We start from the raw sequence: 27,867 nt of genomic DNA on the forward strand, positions 1-27,867 counted from the left end.
CTTAGATGGTGCCTGAGAAACCTCCTTCTTGAAGTGCCCCTTCCTTTTCAAATTGGGAGCAAAACCTGTTTGTTCCAAAGTTCCAGCTTTAGATTTCCCCATCGTATCGTCGTATATTTGGGCATACTTAATTGCTTCTTTAAAAGTTTTGGGAGAATTTCTTCACATCTCAACCTTATTGTTGTCTTTTAGACCTCTGACGAAACCCATTATCTTTTGGAATTCATCGGTTTCTTTTAGCTTAAGGACTACCTCCCTATAGCTCGCTATGTACTAGACTAGAGTATTTTTACTTGGTGGCTGGCGACATGTATAGCCCGCTGAAGTCTCTTGGTTGTGGCCTTGTGGTGAACAAGTGCTTTGGTCACTCCTATGGGTCGTGCATCAGGCCTAGTAAGCATGGAGGTAAGGTCCCCTAGCATGATCTGTGCCTCAGTACGTTGGTGAGTCTGGCGTGTCTCTGGATCTAGCTCGAGCCCTCATGGGCCGCCGCCACTGTGAGTCCTGCTGATCAATACTGTCCGACTGGAAAAACTCGGCGATCATAGTTTGAGCAGTGTCTAGATGTGTGCCATGGTCTCCTCTACATGCTCTGAGCAAATGCTCCCTATGTTGTACGGCCTCATGTATGAAAAATGCGAAACATCATTGGTTTGGGTAGGGTAGGAGGATGGGTAGGCAGCCGAAGTCGTCTCTAAAGAGGTAGTAGTATTGACCTCTGATCTCATAGTACACCAAACCACGGAAAGCAAATTGCTCCTTTGATTTGATCTCCTAGGAGTCGCATAGGGTACAGATGCGGCCCTCTTCGGGTATGCCCTCCACCCGCTACTCTCTATATGAAGGTGGTGTGATGAGACTTGAAACTGCCCAATTGAGATCCTCATGGAGTGGGAGAGGTGGATCCGTGTGTATCGTGGTGGGCCAATGAAGCCCTCCTCTGAAATCCGCAGGCAGTGGTCTGTGTAGAAGTTGAGCTTCACATGGAGCTTACGTAGTGCTAACCAAATCTTGAATCTGTGTTATTGTTGGAGATCCTCTCGGACGACCTGGTTCACCTCGTGAAATGTGAGTAGGATAGACGGGGCCTCAACGCTATCCTGGAAGGAGGGTAGCCTGTCTATGTTGAGCCCAAGGATCTCAAACATTTGCAAGTGCATGCATACCAACACCTCTGGTCACCTTCTGTTGCCGGTGTCAGGGAGGAGCATAAAGCTAGCCAAGGGAGCCTACGTCGCCCTGTGGTGCAAGATCCATGCTGTCGAATGCGGAACAAATATGTGATGACCTGGAATGTCGAACCAATCTGTAGTGGGGATGCCCCAAACTCAAAGACAATTTGATGTGGTACACAAGGCTTACTCTGGATCATCCGTGAAAGCTTGAGAACTTGAAGTCTCTCAACTTGAGCCAGCCCCGTCTCTGATAGATCAAGACCCCCAACGGGGGCTGCGATAATACCTACGGGTCGAACCAGAGAGTCAAAAGTAGAGACTTGGTCTACGGGTCTTGGAAGTGAGAGTGAAAGCACTGTTGCTTGAGTTTTGGCCAGCGCAGTGGACCCTCTGCTCAGTCGAGCCTATAGTGCTGGTCGCATCATAAAAATCATGCCGGAGAAAGGACCCCCAAGTACGTATAGGATGCGACTACCTCCATCGGCAACCCATCCAAAGTGAAATGCTCTTTGTGCATGGCTGCCCGGGATGTGTTGAAGATCATAACCTTGGTTTTACCCAAGTTGACCTTCAAGTCATGTGTCTCACAGGAAGTATGTAGTGCGTCTAGGTGTCGCTGAAGTCCCTTTGCAAAGAAAGATAGTAGGACCACATCATCCGCATGTAGCGGTTAGTGATAACGGACAACCTTGTTTGAGCCCAATAGGTACTCATGATCTCCTCTATCCACCTTGCACCAGTCCGAACCCTACCCAAGACTCTCTCACAAGCTGCCATGACTGCCCACATGATTGTAGTAAAGTCTGCATAAGACCCTTGCGGATCTAGAGAAGAACAAAAGATGTATTAACGTATGTAAGAGGCCTCGTGGGTCTATGAGACAAAGTGCAAAATCAAAAGGTAGCTCATACAAGCCATTGAGGGCTGAAGCAAAGGGCTCACTAAGACCCTTGCTGAAAGCTAAAGTGCTAAACTAGTGAACAAAATGCCAGAGTTTTGAGTAGCAAATAACAGAAAAGTATTAGGTACTCAGAGCTAGTGCTCCTAGTACATGCTCAGGTTCGATATATCCAGGTAACCTGGTGGCTCTCTGATGAGATGTGAGGAGCTCTTGCATATTTGTCTGTCAAGCTATCTCTCGATGCGGTGGAGGGCGTGGTCTCCTCGATCTCTGGATCTGGTGGGCTACGTCAAGGGTTATCCCTCACCTCTGGCGGTCACCTTTGAGGAGGGCTGAAATAGACCGAACCTCGATCGTGCGTGCTCTAGTCCATCTTTGTGTTGCGCGTGGAGTGTGCGTCTCTCGTCTGGCAGCATCGTGGTGGACACTCCCATAGCTAATCCATGATGCTCTCATCTCATCAAGCTCCTCTCCCTTCGCCTCACCGGCAGTTGACTCAGATGCATAGAAGAAGTCTATAACAAGTGTCTGTGCTCTGTCGATCTCGCTGACCTGTGGCATCAGTCCCTGCTGCTCTCTGGTCTGTCACGTCAGTATATCTCTCTGTTGTCGCATCTCAATCAGATAGAGCCCCACACAAACTTGATCTGAAAAATGGATCAGCCGTGTAAGTGGACCGAAGCCATGCCCCTCTTGAAAGAGGCAGTGATATCGCCTCGGATCTCATAGTAGACTGGGCAGATACATAGGAAATGCTCCTCTTTCTCGATCTCCTCCATTTGGCATAGTGTGCAGATCCTCTGCTCTCTGAGTATGCATGCAACTCTCCCTGCCTCGATCCTCAGCTGATGTGACGAGACTCGCAACTGACCGATGCGATCCTCAATGCATGTGAGACTCTCCTATCCTCTACGTACTAAGGTCTGATGATGAGACCATGCTCTTAGACCCTTGAGAAGTGGTCATGGTAGAACTGGAGCTTTGTGGTATTCCAAGACTTCCTTTAGGTAGCTGCCCAGCTTTTTGGCTTGGTTGTTCCCACAGGGTTTTCAGGTTGTCATTGCTGTCAGTATATTTTTCTGACGTGTGCATAGTCTCAACATTGTAGTAGCACGTGCTGCTCATTTTCTACCTCGATTGTGGGGCAGATTTTGTAGGCTCTTGCATCTCTTGGGATCTTGGGTCTTTGCCCACTTGCCCTTTCCGCCTCTAGGTGATGTGAGCTGGTTCTTATTTTGCAGATCAAATGCCTTTTGAACATTGATATATCCTCCCTGAGGTATTTTGCATTTCATATCTGTCCACCATTGGATTAATTTCCTGTTTGTAAAACTGCATTTTCATCCTTGGGTCTTGCAATAGTTTCTGTAGCATTCTCTGAAATTCCTGATTGCATCTATATCTTCTAGTATATCTGCTGCCCCTGAACTGAATCCATTTCCTTACTTCTTTTTCCCATCCAGTGGTCTTATATCTGCTGCCCCAGAACTGAATCCATTTCCTTCCTTCTTTGTGCCATCCAGTGGTCTTTGTAGCCTCCATTGGTTTGTGTGGTATCTTGCTTGCATCCATCTTCTCAAGCTTGTTGAGGTAGACCATGTATTCAATCATTGTAGGGCTCCATACACTATTATGATGATTTTGGGCCTCTGTATTCTTGTGTTGAACATGCTATGTATATGCCGCCCCACCCGCTCCCCCGCCCTGCCTTTCCCCCGCCCCCCCCTGCATCTTTCCTGTGCTTCTGCTCTAAAATCTTATGTGGTGATAAGGTGTAAGTCTGTGAAAGAAAAGGATTCTTTTTTTCTGCTCAGAGTCTACCTGGCAATATAAGGAAGTTTATCTTAACAAATTACAGTTCATGGGAGATTAATGCCCATTGAAGTCTTAGTTTTACAGCAGTCATGCTACCATGTTGTAAAGAGGCCTCTCATCAATTCTTACTTTGTTTTACCACTCAAACTCTATAGTGCCAATGAGGTTAATTAGGCTTGGTTGATTAACTGGATACAGGATTGACATTTTTTTTCCCCTTTTCAATAATTTGGGAAGTCATCACATGTGTTTTTCAAAAGTATGTTTTACAGTTTTTCAGTAGGTATGTCTGGTGATGTAGAAAAGAAATAAAGGGATGGTTGGAGTGAGTAGTCTTTTGTTCACTTTAAAACGTTGTTTGCAATTTTTGCAGATGATGATAATATGGGTGGGCTATCCAAAGCCATGGCTGCATACGTAAAGCCTTCGGTTGTTTCAACCTGGAAGAAAATTCAGCAAGCCTCTTTCACTGCAGAAGCTGAAGAAAGGCGACAACGGGCAGAGGTTCTACAGAGAAAAATTGATGAGGTTTGAGATCAACTGAATTGATCCTTCTTTTTCAATGTAGTATAAAAAATTTCTAAGCTAGAATGTCTTTTGGTGAATGCATGTGGAGCTTTGAATGGGTTTTAATGAAATGAAATTGTTGTCCAATGACAGTTGTATGCAAGCTTGCAACTTTTTATGAAAGCTTTGGATCTGTTCGAAGATGACCAAACGACTTTGGTAGGTGTACCTCTCGCGTGGTTTGAATTCATAACTGCTGCATCAAAATTAGTCAGTAGTCCAACCCCCTTCTGAAACAAGACACTGATTGAAATTCATTACAGTTAGCTGAAGACATTTGGTTCAAGTCGTTGCCTCTGTTGGTCTTACATACCTTTATTGCATTCCAGGCTGCCCTTCAAAGGCATTTATTGCGCACAACTGCCTCTGAAATTGCTGATTTCATCCTGCAAGGGCAAGTATGACAGTGTTTCATCTCGAGTATAAGATCATTGAAATTGGAAAGATCCAATGAGGAAAGATTTGTCAATAATGATAGGCTAATATGACAATAAAAGCTTCATGTCCCAATTTATAAAAAATGGTGGTGTTGAATGTAGGATTCCAGTGGATTACTGTGTACCACATGGATTGACAATTCTATGTTGATGACTGTAGGGTTTCACGTCCGATCACTATCTGGTGTTTCTTAATTTTTTTGAGCTACATCCCACTTCTTGCTCTAGCAAAGTTAGAATTCCAGAGGTTTTCTATACGGAGGAGCTGTAAGGGGATGTTGTCTATATTTCGGAGCTTATATTCATGATAGTGTCCATTCTTCTCCTGCTTCGGTAACAGCTCTTCTTCACTCAGTCTCCAGGACCACGAGAGAGGATGTCCTTAGATTGGAAATTGCCAGTCTCTAGGATCAGGAGAGAGGATGTCCTTAAATTGAACAGTGGAGGGCAATTACACTTCCAAGCAAGCCAAAGAAGCTCTTGCCTCAAAAGAATCCCCAAGACAATGCCATTCTTCAAGAAGGCTTTCCCAAAGTCCTTCACCACCCCGAAAGTAAGTATGTTCCAAGAGAACTAACGAGGATCCCATGTTGAGGCTGTCATCACTGCTCTGCTACTTCCTGCAAAGCCTTGCAATTATTTTTGCAAGCAGACATATCTTTGTAGGATGGGCTCTTCAGAATATAGACATAACCTGCTCACTATTGGCATTCCCCTGTGCGTAAGCGTGCATAAACTTGACAAAATACCAAGAAACCAGATATCTGCGATGGCTGAAGGTGCTGAAGGCTGTCATGTCTGTGTTTTGGCTCAAACAGCATCTTGTTAGTTCCACAGCAACAAAAGAAGAGCAGATTAGTGATCATTACATAGCATCTCGGGCCCCGTTTGATGCCTTTGTCACCAGCGATCAACTTAGATTTTGAATTTGCTCTTCGCTGGTGAATAAAGTAGATATGATTATTGCACAAAGAAATTTATTGCTTGGGAGCATGTTAAGGACCAGCACCATGTGGGTGTGGTCTACTCCAAAGCCCCATTTTGGTTGCATGTGCGACTGCCCAAGCCTATTCTGAGGTCCTGTTTGGGGCTTCCATCATCAGCTCAAAGACACCATTTTTGCGTTGCATCCACCTGATCTGCTTGACAGCAAAATAAAACCTGCTGAGCTTATGCAGCTGCTGATAGTCGGCAACACCAATAGTGTACTGTTTTCCCACGGTGTGCTCTAGTAAAAGGTGAGCGACAAGTTTGGAAGCCCGTTTACAAGACTTTTTGGTAGATACAGGCAATCAAGGTTTCTTGGCAGGTTACAGCCCGTGATCTGATATGATGATTTGTGACAGGTATAAGAGTATCAGAGTGGTAGATTACAGAGAAATCATCTTAACCATAGACAAAATCAGCTCACATTCTTGAACCTGCAAACAATAGAGACATTGTTTTTCTTGTAGGTCAGAAGCAGAATGCCTGAGACTAGGGGTGACAAATGGAATGACCTTTTGACATACTTGCGTTTTGCTTGGGGATTGCTTATGCACTGTGTGCTGATCTGCACCACCTGCACTAGCTAGGCAAGGTTCTATGTTTGACTAGGTGGCATGCTGTGAGAACAAGGGAGACTAGAGAGCGAGAGTGAGAGCAAGAGTGTGAGCTATAGAAGAAGTGATGTACAAGTGAGAGTGAGGGGTTTTGTCTAAGTGACAAAACCCTTATCCTATCCACTAACCGTAGTTAGGGATTGGATTGTGGTTAGCGGAAAAAACCTCAATGAGGGAAAAGTGCCCCTAACCTACTTATTACAATACATTGGCCACACTGCCTAGAATATAATAATAATTCTAACACCCCTTTGCAGTGCCAATGTGGTGTACAAGGCAGTGATCAATTACCAAAAGGAGAAGTTTCTCACGTGGAAGTGCTTTGGTGAAGATGTCTGCAACATTGTTGTGTGTTGACACATCGATGATCTCCCCTGCATGCAACTTCTCTCTGACATAATGATAATGAACCTCAATGTGCTTTGTGCGAGCATTAAACACATGATTCTTTGCCACTGCTATAGCACTCTGACTATCAGTGAGAATAGGAGAAGGACCCTCCAATAAGAGACGAAGATCAGCAAACAAACGACGCAGCCAAACACATTCAACTGTCTACTGCCCCTTTTCTGGCTGCTGCAAAAAGCACTCAGAATGCATTTGATTCATCTTTCTAGTGTACAAAGGCATGCATTTTCTCTTTTCTGCAAATCTCTAATTTCTCTGCTTTTCTGCTGCTTTTCTGACAGTAAAAATCTGACAGATAGGTGAAAATTGATGGCCAGAACTATCTATGCAATTGTCTTTTTTTTTTTTTGAGACAGTAATCGGATGGGTAACCGGCTGGTTACACTAACCAGACTAGTTGGCTCTGGTCTGGTTAGTCTGTGACTGGATGGTTATTATCTGGTCAAACTGACCAGACTGGTTCTGTTCTGGTCTGGTTTGGGTGGCTCCCAACTGGGCCTTAACCCACTGTGGTCTGGTTAACCAGCTATAGTCTGGTTAACTACACCCAGAGTTAGTTGGTCAAACCTGGTTTCACTAACCAGTCTGGTTTGGTTGGGCCAACTAATTGGACCTCTGACCAGGGTTAACTAACCAGAGTTACACTAACCACATGTTAGCCACATGTCTGCCACGTGTCAGTGCCTCGTCAGCATCAGAGCTGGCTGCCATGTGTACTGCCACATCAGCTGGTGTCCTCACTGCCATGTCACCTGTCACGTGTCAACGTGACACGTCAGCATGCGACACGTCATTGCCACACGTCAGGTCACACATGTGCCACGTCAGCTGCTACTAGCGCCATGTGTCAGAGTTGCCATGTCATCATCTCTCCAGCCTTCTAGATGCTCAAGCGACGCTTGGTCTCCTCGACAGGCGATGGCGAGCCAGGCTGTGTGGCGATGGCGATGGCAGCTCAAACTATGCGTAGTTGTGGCTATGACTCATGATTGCAATGAGGTCCGCCCATTTGCATCACGTTCTTTCATTAATGTGTTCCAAGAATCTATCACTAGTCCATCGCCCACGAGCAACGTCAACATCTGCAGTGTCCTGCTTGTCTATTCCCAAGAATCCAGTTGGGTTGGCACTGGATAACTATGCCTGGCCGCCTCTACAACGTGGAAAAATCCAAGGGCCTTCCCAAAAACTACACGATGCGTCTCCGCACTCCACCAGCAGTCTTTAGAATTGCACCCCCAAATCTCTACTTATGTCGAAGATAATTAGGCATTGTAGCTACGCTCAATTGCCAAACGCCAACAAGATGGGCTGCACTAACGTCAGATGCAGCTCCTCCATTCATTCACCAAAAAGACCTGCGCAATCGACGTGAATGCCAAATTCCAACGTCCTGCGTTCATTTCCATCTCGTGGTGCTCCATCAATTCTCATGCGTACCATACCAATGAAATCCGCTCGGATCGTCAAAGGCTTGAGAAAGCCTTGAGCCCTGCTCTGATACCAATGCAACCTCCATATGAAAAACGTCTTGCCTTTTCTTTTCAACCTTCCTGCTTGCTGAAATCTCAGGAGACAAACTGCTGCAAAACACTCTCTCTTGCTCTCCCTCTCTCCCTCTCTCTACAGACACACTAGGGCCTAGGACAAATGTCAGGTTGGACCCGTTTTTATTACTTGAGAGAAAATTCATTACAAGAGTTCAGCGTAGAGCTGCTTCTACTGTCAAAATATCCAACTAAAATTTAGTACATGCCACAAGAGGGCAATCTCTGGGGTCTTCGATGTTCCTTGGTCACACGAACATCTTTTGGTTGCTTGCTAAGCTCCTTAGCGCTTGGGAAATTAACCCTTCTTACCTGCAACAATTAATTAAAGGGTAGCACCATGGCACCCATTAATTGTTAGCGCTTTGCATGCAAATAATGAACTGTGGGCTAATCCTAGTCACAGGTGGGTGTCCCCATTGAACAAACATGTGAACAAAACATAGAACACTATTCTTGGTCGACCGGTCAACCCTCCTGGTCGTAATTAAGGGGCTTTGACCAATGGTCGTGGCGCCTTAATTATGCCAAGTCTCTCCAACCGAAGCTGGCACATCTCTCCAACCGAAGCTGGCACGACTTCGTTAACTGTAGTTAACCCCTCTTGGCGCATGCCAAGTCTCGTTGACCGAAGTCAACACTCTTTGACCGTAGTCAGCTCTGTGGTTCTCTAGTTAACCGCAGTTAACCTTATTGGTAATAAACCAAGTCTCCCCGACCGAAGTCAGGCTTACTTAACTAGAGTCAAGTATCTTTGATAGTAGTCAATTCTTTGACCATTAAAAGAACTCTTTGACCATAATTAACACATATGAAAACTCTTTAATTATGATCAAATAAATGGTCAACTGTACTTTGACTTGAGATATTTACATTGCGGTGATATTTGGATCTATTATATTGAGGCCAACTTCCCACTTGGATAGGATAAGAGTCTCCGAAGACACCTTGGCTCTAGTATCTGTCATTCCATCTAGACCACTCTAAATCAAATTCCTTATTGGTCTTTTGAGCTGAGTGATGCAGTCCCTAGAATGGCACGAGGAAGAACAAATAACCAAGCTATGGCTAGGAATAGTTGATTGAGCACCACTACCCTAGAAGGGAGGTCAGGTTTGGATGAGCTCCAAAAAAGAAGCTTCCTCGTAACACTCTTAAGCACTCAGGCGAATTGCTACAACGGAGAGTTGCCTACACGGACCTAGCAGCCCGATTAGAACACCCCTCTGGATCTAAGTGAAGGCAAAATCAGCTTCCCAGGCTGGAGTATCCTCATCACTAATCCAAAAGCCATTGTATTTGTTCCAAGTAATGTGTGCACATGCTGCAATACAAAACAAGTCCAAGGCTTTGAAGAATGTCAGCTTCTGTATGTTCTGTCCTCATCACTAATCCAAAATCCATTCGAATTGTTCCAATTAATGTGTCCACCTGTTGCAATACAAAACAAGTCCAAGGTTGTTCTAAAGATGTAGTGTTGGCATCCCAAAAAATAGCAGTATCATGAGCGAGCTCACTATCCAAGAGGTCCTCATCATGTCTAAGAGGAAGTCTCTCCTCTAATATGCACTTGGGTGTGGGCTTATCTATATAAGGACTAACCACTCTAATCCAAGCATTTGAGAATCCAAAGCATGTAAGGGTATCTTAAAAACTTCCAATCAATTCTGTCATATGCCTTTCAAAATCTAGGAGTAGAATGGCAAGGTGCTGGTCACTTTGCATAGCCCAATGGAAGCTTCCCAAAAAGAGATAATATTATAAAAAATGCTTCTACCATGCACGAAGCCAGTCTACGTATCGCTAATAAGATTAGGAAGGAAGGGTTGCAAACGCAGACTGATTGCTTTGGCCAAGGTCTTGTAAATGGTTCCCAACAAAGTGGTGGGTCTCCATTGGGAGATGAAATTTCTGCAACCTCCCTTTGGGATAAGATGAATGAGACCCTTTGTAAGTGAATCGCGCATGGTACCAGAGTCCCAAACGCCCTGCAGGGCTGAGGTAACATGGTTCCCAATCATGTCTCTAAAAGCAATAAAAAAGGCAGTTGTCGAACCATCTGAACCTGGGCATCTACTTCTGTGAAGGGAAAAGTGTGCAGTCCTGAATTCCGTATGGGTGAAGGGTGCTCTGTCATATGGGGTTTCAACAATTCTGGAATACTCTTCCAAACCATGTCTGTCATTATCTCTAGCAGGTGAGTGAAGACCTATTGAAAGAAGGAATGCATATAATCTATAGCAATTTGCATAACGACATCAGGATCTGTTTGCAAAACCCTGTTAGAGTAGTCAATAAGCTGGGATACTCTTTTCATGTGAGCCCTTGCTGTAGCAAGGCGCTCTTGAATTCAAACATCTGTATGTCTTTTCTGCTCTTCTCTCTGAAGGGCTGCTAACTGCTTGTGGAGGCCCCTCTCCTGACTGAGAATCTTATGTCTCATGGTGTTAGGAATAGTATGGCATAAATCATTAATACCAGATAGGGCTGCTGCAACATGTGAAGGGAATGACACTCCACCTCCTCTGCATACAATGCATCTAGAATCCTGATACTAGCATAGTGGTATCTCTTATGGGCTAAGAAATCATAAGGACCATCAAAACTGATCTGAGGTGGAAACTCTTGGTGCAATGCATATTCAACTTTCTTTTGCCACAAAAAAGAAGTGTGGGCATATGTGAGTGTATTATATTTTTCCTCCTACTCCCTTATTTTATATTTATTACAATTGTAAGTTTAAAATAAACGAATAAAAAATGGACTAATTAAAAATAATGATAATGATTGTTTCCTTGTGTTTGCCTTCTCGGGCCCACTCTGTATCCGACAAGTCTGGTCCCTAACATGGGCTGCCGTACATCCCCGCTGGACGGACCAAGGAGTCAAAAAGCAACCCTTTGGTCCGTGGATCCTGAAAGTGCGAGCGGAAGCACTGTCCCTCTAGTCTGGCCAATGAAGCCTATCCTCTACTCAAGCGTGTCTGCATCGTGGGTCTCATAGTGAAGATGGGTCCGGAGAAGATAACCCCAAGATTAGTGTATGATGAAACTATCTTAACAGGTGACCCATGAAATGTGAACTGCTCCTGGCGCATGACGGCGCAAGATGTATTGAAGATCATAACCTTGGTTTTACCCAGGTTGACCTTCAAATCATGAGACTCACGAAAGGACTGTAGTTCGTCAAGGTGGCTCTAGAGCCCCTTTGCTGAGGAAGACAAGAGAGCTAGGTCATGTGCATAAAGCAATATCCGGATCAGCGTGCCTCCCTGTGTCTGCATCACTGTCTCATGCTCGTCAATGTAGAGGCCAAACAAGGTAGGTGATAATGGACACCCTTGTTTGACCCTGATAATGCTCATGATCTCGTCTGTCCACCCAGATCCTGCCCGGTCTGTCCACCCAGATCCTGCCTGGACTCTGCCTGAAACTCTCGTATGGTGTCCCATCACTTCATACGGACACGCTTTGTTGGATATGGGTAGGATGCATGATCTCGTCATCTACAATGGTCTTGAGTGATGGCCCTCCTCAGGTGGATTCACCATGTTTCCCACATGGAGGGGGCATTAGTGTGGTTGACTATATCATGGGATCCCCTACCTTCACATCACATTAGTGACTTCTCTATCTCACCACCTCCCCTAGGGGCAGACCACACTAATCTCTTCTTCACAGTCTCCACTCCCCGTCTCACGGTACCACCCACTGCACCGATCATGCACACCACTTATCACGACATACACTTCGATCACGACTTGTCACCCGCATACTCCGCATGGCTATATACACTACTCACATACATGGATCACATATTATTACTAGAGGATCGTGCTGCCTTGATTAGCCACTCACTCCATGAGGTTGCTCTACACGCTTTCCTGTATACCACACGCTCCACTAAATCCCTACCACTTGGTTCTGTGCCGTGCAATAGCTAGTACGATGAGGATTGTAAGGCTCTTCGCCGACAGCTCCGACTCGAGGCCAAACTTAACCTCTCGAGCGTACTTGACATGATACGTGAGTATCGTCGTCTGTATGCCAAAAGAAGTAGGCATTTGTCTGTTGAAATGAGGAGTTGCTGAACACTCGTTCAGCAACAATTCCAGAGGATTTTTTTCTTTCTCGAGGACAGAAGAGTCTCACATGCGCTAAGGATTGCCATTGGGCAGATACGGGTTTCATCCCATCAGTTGAGGATTGAGACAGGGAGAGCAGCACGTATACCTAGAGAGCAGCGGACCTGCACGCTATGCACACTAGGAGTGGTTGAGACAGAGGAACGCTTTCTTTGCACCTGCCCAGCCTACTACAAGATCCGGGGACGATACCACTGCCTCTATCAGGACGGGAATGGCTTCGGCCCACTATCATGCTTCATCCATTTCCATGACCAGGTCTGCATTGGGATCTACCTGCTTGAGATGCACCGACACAAGGAGACCTTGCTACGACAGATCAGAGAGCAACAGGAGGCGATCACACCACAAGATGCAGAGGCTGACCACAGACAGCGGCACGTCACAGATTTTTATGCATTCGAGTCAGCTCTAGGACACAGTGGGGTGGAGGAGGAGGAGCTAGTTGCTATGCGGGCAGCCTGGAGTACCGAGAGAGGACTGCAGAGGCCACCCATGACACGGAGACCGCCAAGAGCACACTTGATCGAGGTTCTCCCTATCACAACTTTCCTCAGAGGGGACCGCCCGAGATGAGGGGTCACTCTGAACATAGCTCAGCGGGTTCAGAGATCGAGGAGACCACCCCCCCCTCCGATGCCACAATATGAGACAGTCAGACAGACTCAGATTCGAGACATTGTCACCACTCATAGACGAGCCACCACAGTGCCCGGTTTCAGTTTTTGAGTTTTGAGTCCAGTTCCAATTCTCAGCCTGCTCCTGATAGCATATAGCACATGATATGATATATTTATTTTTGTACTTATTTTTGTTTGAGCCAGTGAGCCCTTTTTATTTCAGCACAGTACTCAGCAAAGGTCTTAGCGCGCCCTTTGCCCAAGCCCCTTGTGGCTTGTATGAAATTTTCTCTTTGGTGTCACTTTGTCCCATAGGCCCACGAGTCCTTCTGTGGACGTTAATATATCTTTCTTTCTTTCTTTCTCTCTCTCCCCCAGAGGGAGAGTAAGTGCCCCAGGAGGTCTATCGGATTGGGTTGAGAGCATTATCGGAGTGAAGAAAGGCTGCCCCCTCTCACCGACTCTTTTCAGGCTCTATATCGATGAGATTACATCCTTTGTAGACGGCGTAGGCAGAGAGGGTTTACTCCTGGCTGACTTGATGGTGCAGATACCGTTAATCCTCATATCATCCTCAGCAGAGGGATTGTAGGAACATCTAGAGGCTTTGGAGGTGTTCTGCAAAGAGAGAGACTTGACAGTTAATATTGGGAAAACCAAGGTTATGATCTTCAATACCTCACGAGCAATGCTTCATCGACATAGTTTCACGTACTGAGGTGAGCTAGTGGAGATAGTGCAGTCTCACACGTATGGCAGTGTTCATAGGACCAATCTCCACGATGACCCATGTAGCTACAACACAACTCACACGAGGGCAGGGTGGTTTGGGTAGTGTAAGTAGATACACAAAGAAGGTGAAGGGAAGCTTTATCACTTTGTGGAGCATGAAGGGGCTCTAGTGTACTAAAGATTCTGAGTGGCAAGTTCATAACAAGAGAGGGGACAGGGTAAGCCTGTTGGCACGGGGGTGACCCAAGAGCTATTGCAAGGGGAGTCAAAACATAAGGATCTCTAAGAAGCTACAAAAGTGCAAGGTCTCTGTTGTCACCTTATTGACAGGAACTGGACATCACCTTTTTATTTTGCATGGACATTTAGTTTCTATCAAGGATAATACAAGAGAAGCTCAAGCCTGAGTAGCCAAAGAACGGGAGCAGCCATTTCAGATGTTAAAAACAAATACAATGAAAGAAGATTTTCAGACAGGAAGCCTCAAGGCTCAATCAATGCAGTGCAAAAGATGAGCTGCTAGAAGCCTTGGTACGTGTTACATGATTTTGACTCTCAATAGGAAAACACACAGACATTTTTCCTTGAAATATCTTTTGTGTATGCATGTCTGTCAACACTAGTTTTTTTGAAATCGATAATGTCAAGGAACATCAAGTTTTCATGAACAATATGTCCTTTAATATGTCAACTGAATTGAAAGTTGAGCGAGTGTATTATATGTTGAAATACCTTTGATGTGACTAGTTTGATGAAGGCATCTGTGATGACACCAGGATATTGAATGCAAAGACTTTTTTCCTTGGAAAAGCTTGTGTGTGGGTGTGACTGTGCTTGTCTTTTCAACACTAGTTTTTTTGAAATAGATAATGTCAAGGAACATGGCAGGTGTGAATGTTCTTTTGATGAAGGATATGCCCTTTAAAATGCGTCAACTGAATTGACAGTTGAGCAAATCTGTTTTACTTTAAAATACCTTCGATGTGACTAGTGATATCAATTTGATGAAGACATCTGCGATGACACCAGGACCTTGAACAAGGATTGGATGATGGAGAGATATCCAAGGATTTACCGAGTAGTTTGCCACTAAGTACTGCTAAAAAACTAGCGTTGGTATGCTGTTCTGTCATTTCTAACTGATCATGTTCACTTGTGTTATGACATTATTACCCACATTCCTTGTTGATCTGAAGTCCAGCAGTTTACCTTTTGCAGGCCAAAGAATTGCATGGTTCATTGGCACTCAAATGTGTAAAAATGGTGGAAACATTGGATGGGAAGGTAATCATGGTCAAGTGTGGCTACAAAGGGGGGGCCATTTGATAGAATGAACAGTGTGTTATTTGATGGATAAAGCTATATATATTGCTACATTTTTTATTTTGAAATCTGCACAGCAGACAATGTTTGCATATGGGTTCACTGGATTTTTTTTCTTTTGGCGTTTGTCAAAAGGCTCTGGGTACATTTGATGCTGCTCTTCAAGAGGTGGCTGATGAGTGGTAAGATTCTCTTTGCTTTGAAGCACTCAGACTGTGCTCCCACTCGGCTGGTTTTGACCTGCTTCCATTGAATTCAGTGGCTTGCGCTTGAAGAAGCTGGACAAGAAGGCAGAAAGGGCCTTCCTACAATCTTATCGAAAGGTAGAACACCAGTCTTATGCTCTTTAAAATGTGCTCTTGCAAGTTGCAAATGTGATTTTAGGACATAACAAACAACTGCTCAATGGCACTAGCAGGATACCTGAGTATAATAAGTGATGAGGTTTTACTTCTGTTTCATTTTCAAGCCATGGCAGGCATTTATTTTTTGCATCAAACGCATTTGTCACTATTTAGACAATGTGAGCTATCTACGGGAAACTTGTGCACACGGTTGTGCCAAAGATACCAGATTGGCATCTTACCATGGAAAACTTAATTACATGGTACTCCCCTTATCAAGACTAATCTTTTCTTTTTATTCAGCTGGATGTCGTAGAGCTTCCGAATGAAACAATCCTTAGAGATGTGCACTCTTCTGAAACTTCTTCTTGGACATAGTTGGCCCAAAAGGCATTCCCAAAATGTGTTGATCCGAAATGCGCGCTTCGGAGCACCTAAAAATCCCCCAAATGGTCAAAACCCCCCAAAGCGTTCGCAACCCAAAATGTGCATTTCAGAGCACCTAAAAAACCCCCAAACTGGAGTACCTATCAGCATCATTTCAGCTTTCAAAATTGAACCTCGTCATGTGACATGAATCATGATTCATGTATCTTTTCAGTTCTGAAATATGACCATTGACCCTTGAATCTTCAATGATGTTGTTTAAATTTTCTAATTTAGAAATAAGTGATATGTTTCAAATCTCAAGTTCTAAGTGTCAAATATTTGTGCACCATGTTTCATGAGTTTTTTTTGAAGTATTGGATTTTTTTTTTTTGCAAAAAAGAGAGTTCTATTAAGTAAGAAAGAAACTCGCTAGAGCAAGCTCTGTGCGGAAATACAACATGCTAAGCATGTAATAAAAACACCTCAGAGGAATGAGGTAGAAAGAAACCAAGGCTGAGGCTGAAAATGCCAACTCAACCCTGTAGAAGTCTCACCAAAGAAGGGAGAGTCTCTCCAATCTGTGAGAAAAGTAACTCTCCTGGACGAGGCTGCTCGAGATGATCCGTGCATGGTCACCCAAATGGCCATTAGAGTGTGTACCGTATCTATCCAAGTATTGGCCAAGATCTGAGAAGGGTGAACCTGAGAACCCTCCAAAGCCTCAGTGCATTTGGCTTTCCAAATGTGCCAAGCTGCAATGCTATCTAAGACCTCCCATGGAGAGTCACAACCGAGGAATGAGCAGCCCTGAAGAGAGTGGCCGGAACATCCTCTAGAGAGCACGATTCCACAAGGTGTCGTCGGATGTGAAGAGCACAAGAGGAGTCAAGTCTCTCAAAGAAGACCTGGGGCCTTGAAAGAGTGAGCCAAGCCACTGATCCTCAGGTTATGTAGAAAGGTAGGCGAACAAAAGTGCTGAGAAGTCTTGTCATCCCCTTCCATACGATTCTCACCTGTCTGCAATCCCAAAGGCAGTGTTGTATTGTCTCCAAAGCAGAAAGGCAACGAGGGCAAGAAGGGTCAGCTCCGAACCTGGATCTCCATTGGTTCACTGCTATCCCACCATGAATAGAAAGCCAAAAGAAGAGAGATTTTTCTATTCCGGTGGGATTTCTAGAGCCTCTACCAAAAAAATTTCTGCAAGTCAGCAAAAATCTGAAAGGTCTCCCAATGAGGAGCTCTGGTAAGTCTCCAACCCCTACAGATGAGCTGGAATTTCTTGGCATTACTGACCGTGTAACGAAAGAAGGGGATGCCCTTCTCTCGGTGCTCTTCATCTATCCATTCCCATTCCCAAGGGTCCCATGCTCCATGAAGCCCACTATCCTGACTGGCTGAAACGGTACCTCCAACAAGATATTGTCTATGGATCTGGACAGCCTGCCCCCGAAGAAACATCAAAGACTAAGGCATCCTCATGTGTGTCATGAAAAGCAATCACCTGTAAAGGAACTCCCAATCTGGAAAAAGCCCCCGTTCAGGTGGAGCAAGTAATAGGCATGTCATCTGTGTCCACCCAATCCAAGGGCAAGGCTGCATCAATCTGCTGGACTCTCCGTGCACTTCCTTTGAGATTAAGAACCATCTGGGCTTGTCGGTCTGCAGGAAGCTTCCTAAATGCTTTCCATGCTCCCACGGTAGATGCAAGGCCCCTCTCCCATCTTGAATCCTGCTGTCATCCTGCTTCAACATGTATCCACTTGCTTGGTACTATTTCTTTTTGTTTTTCAATAGTATGCTTATTAAGAAAGGAAATGTTTTCCTACTGTTCAGTTACGGACAATGGGGGCTAGGTCTAGCATTTGAGGGTGGACCCCCTTGCTTGGGTTATGGGCATTAGTGACCCACAAGAGTGATGGCTTCTCTTTGAGAGGGACATCTGGAAACCACACCCCACCTGAGTACCCAAACATGGGACCAATCAAATGCACAGATTGCATACTAACCTAGGAACCATTCAAGAGAATGTTCCTTGAGCTTTGGGTGGGGCTAAGCAGCATGCCAAGAGTGAGCTCAGTATGTCTCAATTATGACCTTAGAGTACGTCAATAGATAGTCCAAGCTGTTAGGAACCCATGGGTGCGATTAGAATTGAATTCTGACAACTTTGAAATTTTAGGGTTTTTGGGAGTGACGTGGCAGCTGACACGTGGCAGACTGTCACATGGAATCTGAGCTGGCAGCTCAGTCCACTTGTTCCGCACATGTGGCAGCATGCATGGCAAGTGGCAGGGCATGCAGGCCAAGTGTCTGGCCCCAAATCAGGTTGTATCAAAAATCTGGGACAAGTGTCCACCTTCCACTCTAAGCTTGGGGGGGGGGGGCTGAGCCCATAAAAGAATTCCTCTCCCCTTCATTCCCTACATGAAAAATTCGTCACTTTTCTTCTCTCTCCTTTTGGTTGATGCAGCAGAACCTCTCCAGCTCCTTGGGTGCAGCCAGCTTCTCCCACCTCAGCAGCACCTTCTCTCTCTACAGCAGCACATTCTCTCTCTACAGTTCCAGCCCCTCCTCTCCAGAAATCTGCCCCCTCTCAGCTCTTCTGGAACAGCAGCAGTATCCTCTCTCCTTCTCCTAGCCTGGAGCAACCACAGCCCCTTTCTCTCTCTTGCTGCAGTCTTTCTCTCTCTACTGCAGAATTTCTCTCTCTACTGCTCCAGCCCATTCCCCTTGCAGAAATCTTCCTTTCTGTGCACCTCTGGAACAGCAGCAGCTCCTCTCTTACATCCCCTCCCTTGGGATCAGGATTAGCACACTCTCTCTACAGCTATCACTCCATAAAGGCTTTCTCTCTCTAGCCTACAGGCTGTTTTTCTAAGCTGTTCTCATTCCAGCCCCATTTCCACACTCTCCTCACCCAAGGTAGCTTCAGAGGCATCAAGGACTTCATCTACAAACGGGTCAAGTCACGAAGGGAGCCTGTATTGTCAAGTTTATCTCATTTACAGCACTATTTCATGTTGTTTCTACTATCTTTCTAGAAACTAGTGCTTGCCTCTAATGTTGGATGTAAGTGGTGATTGTTGCAAGCTTCTTCCTTGTGAATTGGGCAAGCCAAGAGTTGAAACCTGAGCTTGGAGTCCTCCTTTTTGTTGTCTACCTTGCACATATGTTCTTGAGTCTTATATCTAGGTCCTAGGTTTTCATTGAGTTCATCAGTTTGGAAGGTGCATTGCACCCATAGTCACATGAAAACGCGTTTCGTCCTGTCGAAACAGGACGAAACGTTTCGTGCCGAAACGTTTCGAAACAATTCGAAACGCTCCCAACGAAACGCGTGTTTCGCCCAAATCTCAAAATGGCGATTTCGCCCGTTTTTTTGTTTCTGCCCTTCGCGAATCGATTGCGATCCTCCCGCCTGAATTTGTTGCTAGTCCGCTGCCCGCTTCTGCTCCCTATGCTACCTACGGTGAGCGCTCACGTGAGCAGCTGAGCTTGTAGCTCGTGACGCTGCTCCATTCGGCGTTGACCTGCAGCCCAGCACCGCCGCTGCTCCTTTGACTTGCAGGCTGCTTGCAAGGCTCAAGCTAGCTGCTGCTAGCTACCACTATCACAAGGCCTGCAATCGACTCCCACGCTCTGACGCCATCAACGATCTACAAGCTGCAATTGAGATTCATCAATGACAATCATTCGACTCCTACCGGTGACCGTCCACGCCTAGGGCCTGCAGCCTGCTGCCATCGACAGTCCTGCCCACCATCCCCTTTGTTGCTGCTGTTTTTTGGTTCTGCTCAAGGAGCAGCACCTGGATCAAGGAGCAACAGCCCAATTTGCCCCAATTCTCTGTTTCTTCCCAAATTTCAAGGCCTTCTCCATCATGCCTCCTCGCAAGTCTCCCACTCAGCGTGATGTTTGGCAAGATTCAGTTCTCATTAGCAAATATGGTACTTCTGGCACAAAATGTGTGGTTTGCAAGTATTGTGGGGAAACAATTCGAGGAGCATCAAACCGGGTGAAGGCACATTACATTTGGGAGAGAGCTCAAGGAACACATGGCTGCACTCATGTTCCAGAAGGTATTTTTTTGGCCCATGGTGGATTGCCATCAAAGTTTGAAGAGGTCCGGTCATTGCTCCTTCTACCTTTGCCTTCGGAGATAATTGATGGGAAGGTGCAAGAAGCCAAGGAAAGTGAAGCGCTGAAAAGAGGGGCCTCTACTTCAACAAGAACCTCAGTTCAAGTGTCTTCTCAAAGTAATACTGGGGCTTCTTCCCAAGTTCATATCACCCCGGAGTCTTCTAACGTTGGTGAGTCTTTACCCAATGTCAATGCAGATGAAGCTCCCTCGAATGTTGTGGCTTCTCCACATTCATCAAGCTTTGTTAGTGTTGCTGTGGGTCATGAGAGGATCCCAACATCCTCCCATATTCATCTCAAGGCTGCAACAACAAGAAAGAGGGGAAGAGACCTGCCAAGGCGCCAAATCACCCTTGATGCTAGCTTTGCTCCAAAGTTGAAGCAAGAGGCTCAAATAGCTGAGCATCGTTTCTTCTATCAATGCAACCTTGCTTTCAACATAGCTCGATGTCCAGCATACCAAAAGTTCCATCGTGCACTTGTGGCAGCAGCCGCAGCAGGAGCTACAGGTCTACAACCAGCAAATTGTGAGTCCTTGAGAACTACACACTTGACAAACCAAGTGAGGCAGATTCAAGAGGAGCTTGTGGGTTTGAGAGCTTGTTGGGAGCGATATGGTTGTAGCATCGTGTCAGATGGATGGAGTGACACTGTAAGTTATAAGTACAACCCTTCACTCTTGACTCTTGAGTCTTTGGTAAGATTTGTGGTGGCTGATTTTAGTATTAACAACAAATGTATGATTTACTTATGGATCTTGATTCTTGTGACTTGGCAATGTGGCCAGCGGCGGCGCCACATGATAAATATCTTGGTCTCATCTTGTGCTGGCACTACATTACTTCGTGTAGTTGATGCCTCCACCCCTGGCTTGAGTATCACTGGGGAATGGATTTATGGACACATTAAAAATGCCATTGAGGAGGTTGGGCCAGAAAATGTGGTCCAAATTATTACTGACAATGGCTCCAATTGTGCCAAGATGGGAGAATTGGTTGAGAGAGATTATAAAAGCATTGTTTGGACTCCATGTGCTTCTCACTCGATGGACTTGATGATGGAGGACATTGCCAAGTTGGATTGGGTGCAATCTACTCTTAATAAAGCAAGCCAAATCATCAAGTTCATAACAAGAAAGAGCATTGCATTAGCTCTTTTCAGAGCAGTATGCAAGTATGATCTTGTGAAGCCATCTAAGACAAGATTTGGCTATCTCTTTCTTGTTCTTCAAAGGTAAGTCAACATCCTTTTTTAGCTAGCAATTGAGAGTTAATTTCAATTTTCAATTCTTAATACTTATGTATTCAAATTTTGATTCTTAACTTGTCCTAAACTTGTAGGATGACACAAACGAAAGATGCGCTTAGGCGTCTCGTTTGTAGTGAAGAGTGGGAAGCTTGGAGAGGAAGCCGCAAAGCAGAGGCATGTACAATCACTTCATACATCTTGGACAGTATGTTTTGGGAAGAAGCTGCAGCCATAAAGGCTGCCATTGCACCTTTGTACTTCATTTTAAGATTATTTGACCATGAGGGAAGTACAATGAGTCATCTTTATCACTACATGCAAATGCTTAAAGAGAGTATGCTCAATTGTAGATCTCTCTCAAGTCATAGGTATGCAAACTCTTTAGTGATTCTATCATGACTCATGAGCTACTACATAGAATTTAGAGAATGTTTATTTATACATAGTATTGAAATTTAATATATTGCAATTTACAGGGCGGATGATCTTCGTGCCATATGGACAAAAAGATGGAACTGGTTTCATAAACCAATCCATATTGTTTCCTACATGGTGCATCCATTGTACAAGCAGGAAAGTCATTGGTCCGATATTGTTCTTATGAATGGATGGACATCCTATGTGGATACAGTTATCCCCTCTGAAGAGCAAGGAATGTGAGTACTAACTTCTAAGTATCTTGATTCTTAATTCTAGACTCTAGTATATTGTACGATCAATTAGCTTTTACTTACAACCTCTTTTGACTCTGGCATGCATGCCTTTAAAGTCTACTTCATGAATCATTATCCTAATTCCTATCTAACACTAAAGCAATGTCCATGACTCAACTTATAGGATTGAAAGAGAGTCTGTCCTCTATGTTCATGACCGTAGCCAATTCAGGCGAGATGTGGCTATGAGTCTAGAGCAAAGGAAATTTGCTGTATCATGGTGGGAGATAAATGGGCGACTTACTCCCACTTTGCAAAGATTAGCTCTTCGAGTTTTATCACAGGATTGTACTAGTGGATCAGCTGAGCGCATATGGAGCATATGTGCGGACATCCATACTAAGAAAAGAAATAGGTAATCCAACTTATAAGTTATGAATGGTTGGATGCATTTCTTGAGTCTTGAGTCTTCTCCAATTTTACGAATCATGACTACTTAGAATCTAGATTCTAGATGCATTTTCAATCTTGTTTTAGTTCAAAATATTTACGTTTTATGTGATGTAATCATGTATCATGTTACAGATTGAGCACATCACAGCTTGATAGGTTGGTCTATGTAAATGCCAACCTTCGTCTCTTGGAGCGGTTCAAAGACAAAGAAAGTACCAGTGGGGCTGAAGGGGCTGAAGTGTTACATTGGAAGGTGAAAGAGGTTGATCCTGAAGTTCTAAGAAAGCTTGAGCAAGGCTTGGCTCGAGGGGAGAATATTGATATATCATTCATCCAAAGGCGCAGCGATGAGGATATAGCATATGATTTCCTTCGAGAGGATGAGGCACGCTTTCGACGTGTCACACGTTCGCAATCAAGGGTTATTGCACAAGCATCTACTAGTGCACCACCCTTGATTGCAAGCATTGGCACTTCATCTTCACCACGCTGTTATAGACGCCGACGAGATCGTGGTCGTACCCTTGCTACTAGTGGTCATAGTAGTGATTCCTTTGAGGAGATGGTAGCAAGGGTAGAGGAGGAAGAGAGTTCCGATGGCACAGAATCCACAGATGAAGATGCAGATAGTGATAGTGAACTTGGTAGAGAGAGTAGTGAGCACTGAGTAGTTTCAAATTATGATTTGTTATCACTCATGCTACTCATTTTTGGAACTTTGAAGTTTGAGCTTACAACTCGTCACTTTGGGAACTTATTATTTCATATGTCTATTTTGGGAACTTATATTTACTTGACATTTTGGAAAGTAATGACTCATATATCTAGATTCAAATTTCAATGAATCAATGATGTTCATATCTCTAGAGTCTAGATGCTAGAATCCAATGTCCAATGTCAATATGCTTTTAAGTTTTGACTCCATAAATATTAATTGGTCTAAATTTGAAACTTGAGAAAGGAGACTTGAATTATGATTCCTGAATGTGTTTGTGTTTTGGATTACCTAGAGGCTAGACACTGGGTGTCTTGACTAAGGACTTGTCACTTGACACTTGTATTTCTCTTTGTTCACTCTAAACTTGAATATAACATGTCTTATCTGCCCCTATCCTTGTATATATCAAGTATCATTTCGAAACCTATCCGTTTCGTCCGATGATTCGAAACGAAACGAAACAAAACCTGTCGAAACCTCGAAACAACGAAACGGACGAAACGTTTCTTGTGACTATGATTGCACCTTGGTCTTGTATCTCCATTTTCAAGAATAAAGTGAGCCTGGATAAGGGGGGGGGGGGGGGGGGGGGGGCGTCTTGGCCCCTCAATCATATTGCAATTTCCAATGATGTCACTTTGTGTTTAAGCTGTATAAGTCTTAATTCCAGCTTAATTGCAAACTCTTAAGTTCAAGTATATGTGTTTGGCAACTCGCAATCTTTTCATTCAAACGCCTCTGCAAAATCCGTTGTCTGAATTGATAGAAAGCACTGAGTAGTTTACATTGGTATCAGAGCTTAGGCAGTGGTCCTGTACTCTGTGCTTTCTCTTGTTGAGTCTCTCCTATCATGGCAGCGAGACACTATCTCTAATATGTTTGGGCCCATGAGTAGAGAAAAAGTGTTTGTTGACCTTGCCATCCATTTGAATCCAAAAGGATTCCTGTGCATGAAAGGCATATTCTGCTCTCTGATCCAACAATGTCTGTAAATGAGCCCTTGCTGCAGCAAGGCGCTCCTAAATCCAAGCATCTGTGAGCCTCTTCTGCTCTTTCCTCTGAAGGGACGCTAACTGCTGGCGTATACCAATCTCACATCTTCTGGAATCAGCGACTGTATGATAATAATTATTAATTCTGGATAAGGCTGCAGCTACCTGAGATGGACGGACAGCTCCACCCTGTATGTGAGAAACCCAAATTTGTAAGATATCCTTCGTGAGGCTCTCCTTTGCATAAAAAGCATCTGGAATCCTGACACTGGTAGAACGTCCTCTCCGATGAGGCTCAAGGATCTGCAACACCCTTGGAAAATGATATGAGGTGGAAACCGCATTAGAAATGCATACAGATCCTCCTCTGTCAAGTGCCCAATTGTCTACATAAAATCTTTCAATACGTGCATGGATGGGCATGTGTATTCTCCTGTTCGACCAAGAATACAGGAGTGACTGTGGCATAACATGAAAGGCATCATCCAACCAAGTGTCCTTGCCACTGTACTGAAAAAGAAAGGCATCCCAGGCTGCCCTCTCCAAAGAATGAATTCCACCCTATCTGCCTCCCTTTTTGTCTGATGGCAACTCAACCATGTTGAAATCGCCACCAATGATCCAAGAATCTGCAATGGGGGCCCAAGAGAGTAACTCCTTCCAAAAGGAGATCCGCTCCCCTCTGTAGTTGGGAGCATAAAGATTGAGAAGACCAATCTTACACCCTCCAATCAAAATAATGATCCATTGAGCTCTAGAGGGGGAAATAATACCATGACCAGCAACCAAGGGGAGAATAGAGGGAGAGACCGAAATGCAAGTACCTCCCCTTGTACCCATAGCAGGCGACCAGAAGGTATGTACTGAAAGCAGTTTGCCCAATTTAGAGCAATCACTGGCATCCAACTTGTGTTCCTGGATAAAAAGGATATCAATAGCACCTCTAGTAACACTTGGATGAAGCGGATTCCGGATCAGCTGCCTACGGCGACGGTGTGGAACTCCGCCTAGGCCCTGTATGTTCTAGCTGACTATCCTCATTGACGGGAGGATGCTGGATGGAAAGGCTTACCCGACCTAGTAGAGGAGACTTCCCCTTGGCTGAAACACTCCTGCTGAGGGCAGGAAACTCAACAGGTGAGAGGATCCCCACACCTACTGAAGGGGAGGCCCTATCAAAAGGAATCCCCATGACCGGGACCCCTAAGATGGAGGGCACAAACTCCTCATCATCCATGAAAGTCACCGAATCTGCCAGTGCCGAAAAAGAGTTCCTAATAAGCAAGTCTGGCCGAGGAGTGCGAAGAAGACCTACACTCATGGAAGATGGAGGAGGACTTGCCAGACCTCTATTAGCAAAACTGGAGCTGGGTGCTGAGGAGGCTTGTGGTTGGGCGGAAGAGAAATCTGGAGTCCTCATCTGTGCATGCACTTTCTCGGTTGTCCTGACTGTGGCAGGAACAGTTTGCGGGGAAGAAGTGCCTGTAGCCCCCTCGTGGTCAGCAACCAAGGTGACTGGGGCTGGTGCATCTAAAGGCCCCTCCTAATGTGGAACTGTAGTGTCTGGGGCTGCAGCAACATCCACCTCTGGAGACTGGAAGGCGTCTGTCTGCTGAACAGGATAAAAGGTCTCCTCTTGAGCTCTCCACCGTGGTATTGGGTGTGCTGCAGGCATTGGGCACTCTGCTGCCCCTAGTGGTCCTGGGGTGTGCGAAGCAGGGCGCCCTGCTGCTCCTGGTGATCTTGGAGTGCGTGGTACAGGGTGCTGGGGAGGTGCAGTCGGGGTAGTTCGTGAAGGAGCCGCACGAGAAGACCTCTTGGGTCTTTCTCTTCCTTGGGCAGTCTCTAGCAAAGTGCCCAAGGGTCCTACAAATCCTGCATTGGTCCTGTCTACCTGAAATCTCGACTCTCTGTCGAAAGAGAGAGCTGTCAGTATTGGAGTTTGGGTGGTAATAACTCTAAAATGTTTAAATGTTTTTGAGGAAAAAACATATATTTAAATACCCTATTATACACGAAATGTTTTTACAGAACTTTCAGGATGGCTTTGAAACGTTTCCAAAACCCCGAAACTTCTTGACTACTATGTTGGAGATGATAGAGAGATTGCAGGAAAGGTTTCAATAAGTATTGGGTGTTACAACAATGGAAAGTAATTGTTTCTTTTCAAAGTACACAGTGAATCTGTAGGTAAAACATGCTCCATGAGACTGTAGTAATTGACTTGGAATCTGAACGGTCAAAAGTGCCAAGTTGACGTATCTGATAGAGGTAGAGATTCACGTTTCAACTTTCACAATCACAGGGGTTTATAGTTTGATATGTGGTCCAAAGGGTGAACCCCTTTCCTATCCTCTCTTTGAGCATCATAGTTTAGAAACAAGGCATATGCCATCTCAATTCTCTTCAACACCATGTTCCTCTAGTGTGAAGAGGTGGAAGTTAACGAATCATTCACACATTTTCTAAAGAATGAAATGTTGAGAGTTGTGGTGCAATGAGCACATAATAGAGGTAAGTAAAGGCATGAAGGCAAGAGCATGTTGCCTCATGGCAAGGAACTTTTATCCCACATGTGAGCAAGCAATGCAGGTATGTTTACACTCCTATAAAAGGGAGGTCACTTTATGCAATAACATATGCATGTTTCTCAAGTCCATCTATGACTACGAGCGTCAATCTTGTAACCTAATCGAGCTTAATTCTATGCTTATTTAGTCTAGCTCTTCATCATGTGTGCACTTAGGATTCATCCACCATAGATTAGGTTAAGCGCTCGATAGATCTTGAGGTATTCATGTTTTCTCATGGTATTAGAGCTCTCCTCATACCATCGGTTTGAAGAACTTCGAACAAATGGTCATGTTGATTACAGCTGCCTTCTCCCTCGAAATTTTTTCAGATTCTCTCACTCTCTTACACACACAACACTAGGGCCCAACACAACATGTCGAGCTGGATCCCCCCTGAAGGTATTTATTATCAAGAGAAATTTTGAGTACTTTCGTTATGCAGCACACGGGCTAAATTCAAAATACATACGCGAGTCCTTTTACAAAAGATCTCTTAGCTCTCTTGCTTGGCAACATGCTACTTGTCCAAATCCTAGACGAAGGCCTAATTACATGCCTCAAAGCGCAAACTTTGGACTCTCGGAAGCACTTGGTCCACGGTAATCTCCTAGATGTTTGCTAAGCTCCACATTGCTTCGGTCTTGAAGTCCTTTTGGTACCTGCAACAATTAACTAAAGCGCCCAACCATGGCACCTATTAATGGTTAGCGCTTTGCATGCAAAATAATAATCTGTAGACTAATCCTAGTCAATGTGGGCATCCACACCAAGCAAACATGTGCACATAACATAGAATAATTTCTCTGGTCGATCAAGGTCAACCCTCTTGATCATAATTACGGGACTTGATCGACAATCGAGGCACCTTAATTATGTCCGTCTCTCCAACCGAAGTTGGCACATCTTGGTTAACCATAGTAAACCCTCGTGGCGTAAGCCAAGTCTCGTTGACCAAAGTCAAACTCTCTAACCGAAGTCAGCTCTGTGGTTCTTTGGCTAACCGTAGTTAACCCTCTTGGTCTAAGCCAAGTCTTCCTAACCGGAGCTAGACTATTTTAATCGGAGCTAAGTATCTTTGACCGTAGTCAATACTTTGACCAATAAAAG

The 27,867-nt window shown here is 44.8% G+C and overlaps 2 protein-coding genes across 5 annotated transcripts in view; both read left to right on the top strand.

The window, feature by feature from the left end:
* Positions 1–27,867, top strand: part of LOC147895110 (E3 UFM1-protein ligase-like protein) — a 98,451-nt gene that overhangs the window by 49,665 nt on the left and 20,919 nt on the right. For all 4 annotated transcript variants that reach the window (XR_015541945.1, XR_015541946.1, XM_087383290.1 and 1 more), the window contains exons 11-17: positions 4,265–4,419; positions 4,552–4,617; positions 4,788–4,856; positions 14,977–15,063; positions 15,166–15,231; positions 15,406–15,452; positions 15,530–15,593. Coding sequence is in view for 2 of the 4 variants with exons in the window: in XM_087383290.1 (XP_087239416.1) it covers positions 4,265–4,419; positions 4,552–4,617; positions 4,788–4,856; positions 14,977–15,063; positions 15,166–15,231; positions 15,406–15,452; positions 15,530–15,593 (554 nt within the window). In the remaining 2 variants the exon portion in view is untranslated. The remainder of the gene's footprint in view (positions 1–4,264; positions 4,420–4,551; positions 4,618–4,787; positions 4,857–14,976; positions 15,064–15,165; positions 15,232–15,405; positions 15,453–15,529; positions 15,594–27,867) is intronic.
* Positions 21,465–23,221, top strand: LOC147895111 (uncharacterized). Its single transcript, XM_087383293.1, has 4 exons — positions 21,465–21,739; positions 21,848–22,027; positions 22,209–22,439; positions 22,610–23,221. The coding sequence occupies exons 1-4, from the start codon at positions 21,465–21,467 to the stop codon at positions 23,142–23,144; spliced, it is 1,221 nt and encodes a 406-aa protein (XP_087239419.1). The 3' UTR covers positions 23,145–23,221.

Source organism: Dipteris shenzhenensis, chromosome 13, assembly GCF_047967505.1.
Source record: "Dipteris shenzhenensis isolate YYH24624 ecotype China chromosome 13, Dip_SZ_1.0, whole genome shotgun sequence".
In the NCBI taxonomy this organism is placed as follows: Eukaryota; Viridiplantae; Streptophyta; class Polypodiopsida; order Gleicheniales; family Dipteridaceae; genus Dipteris; species Dipteris shenzhenensis.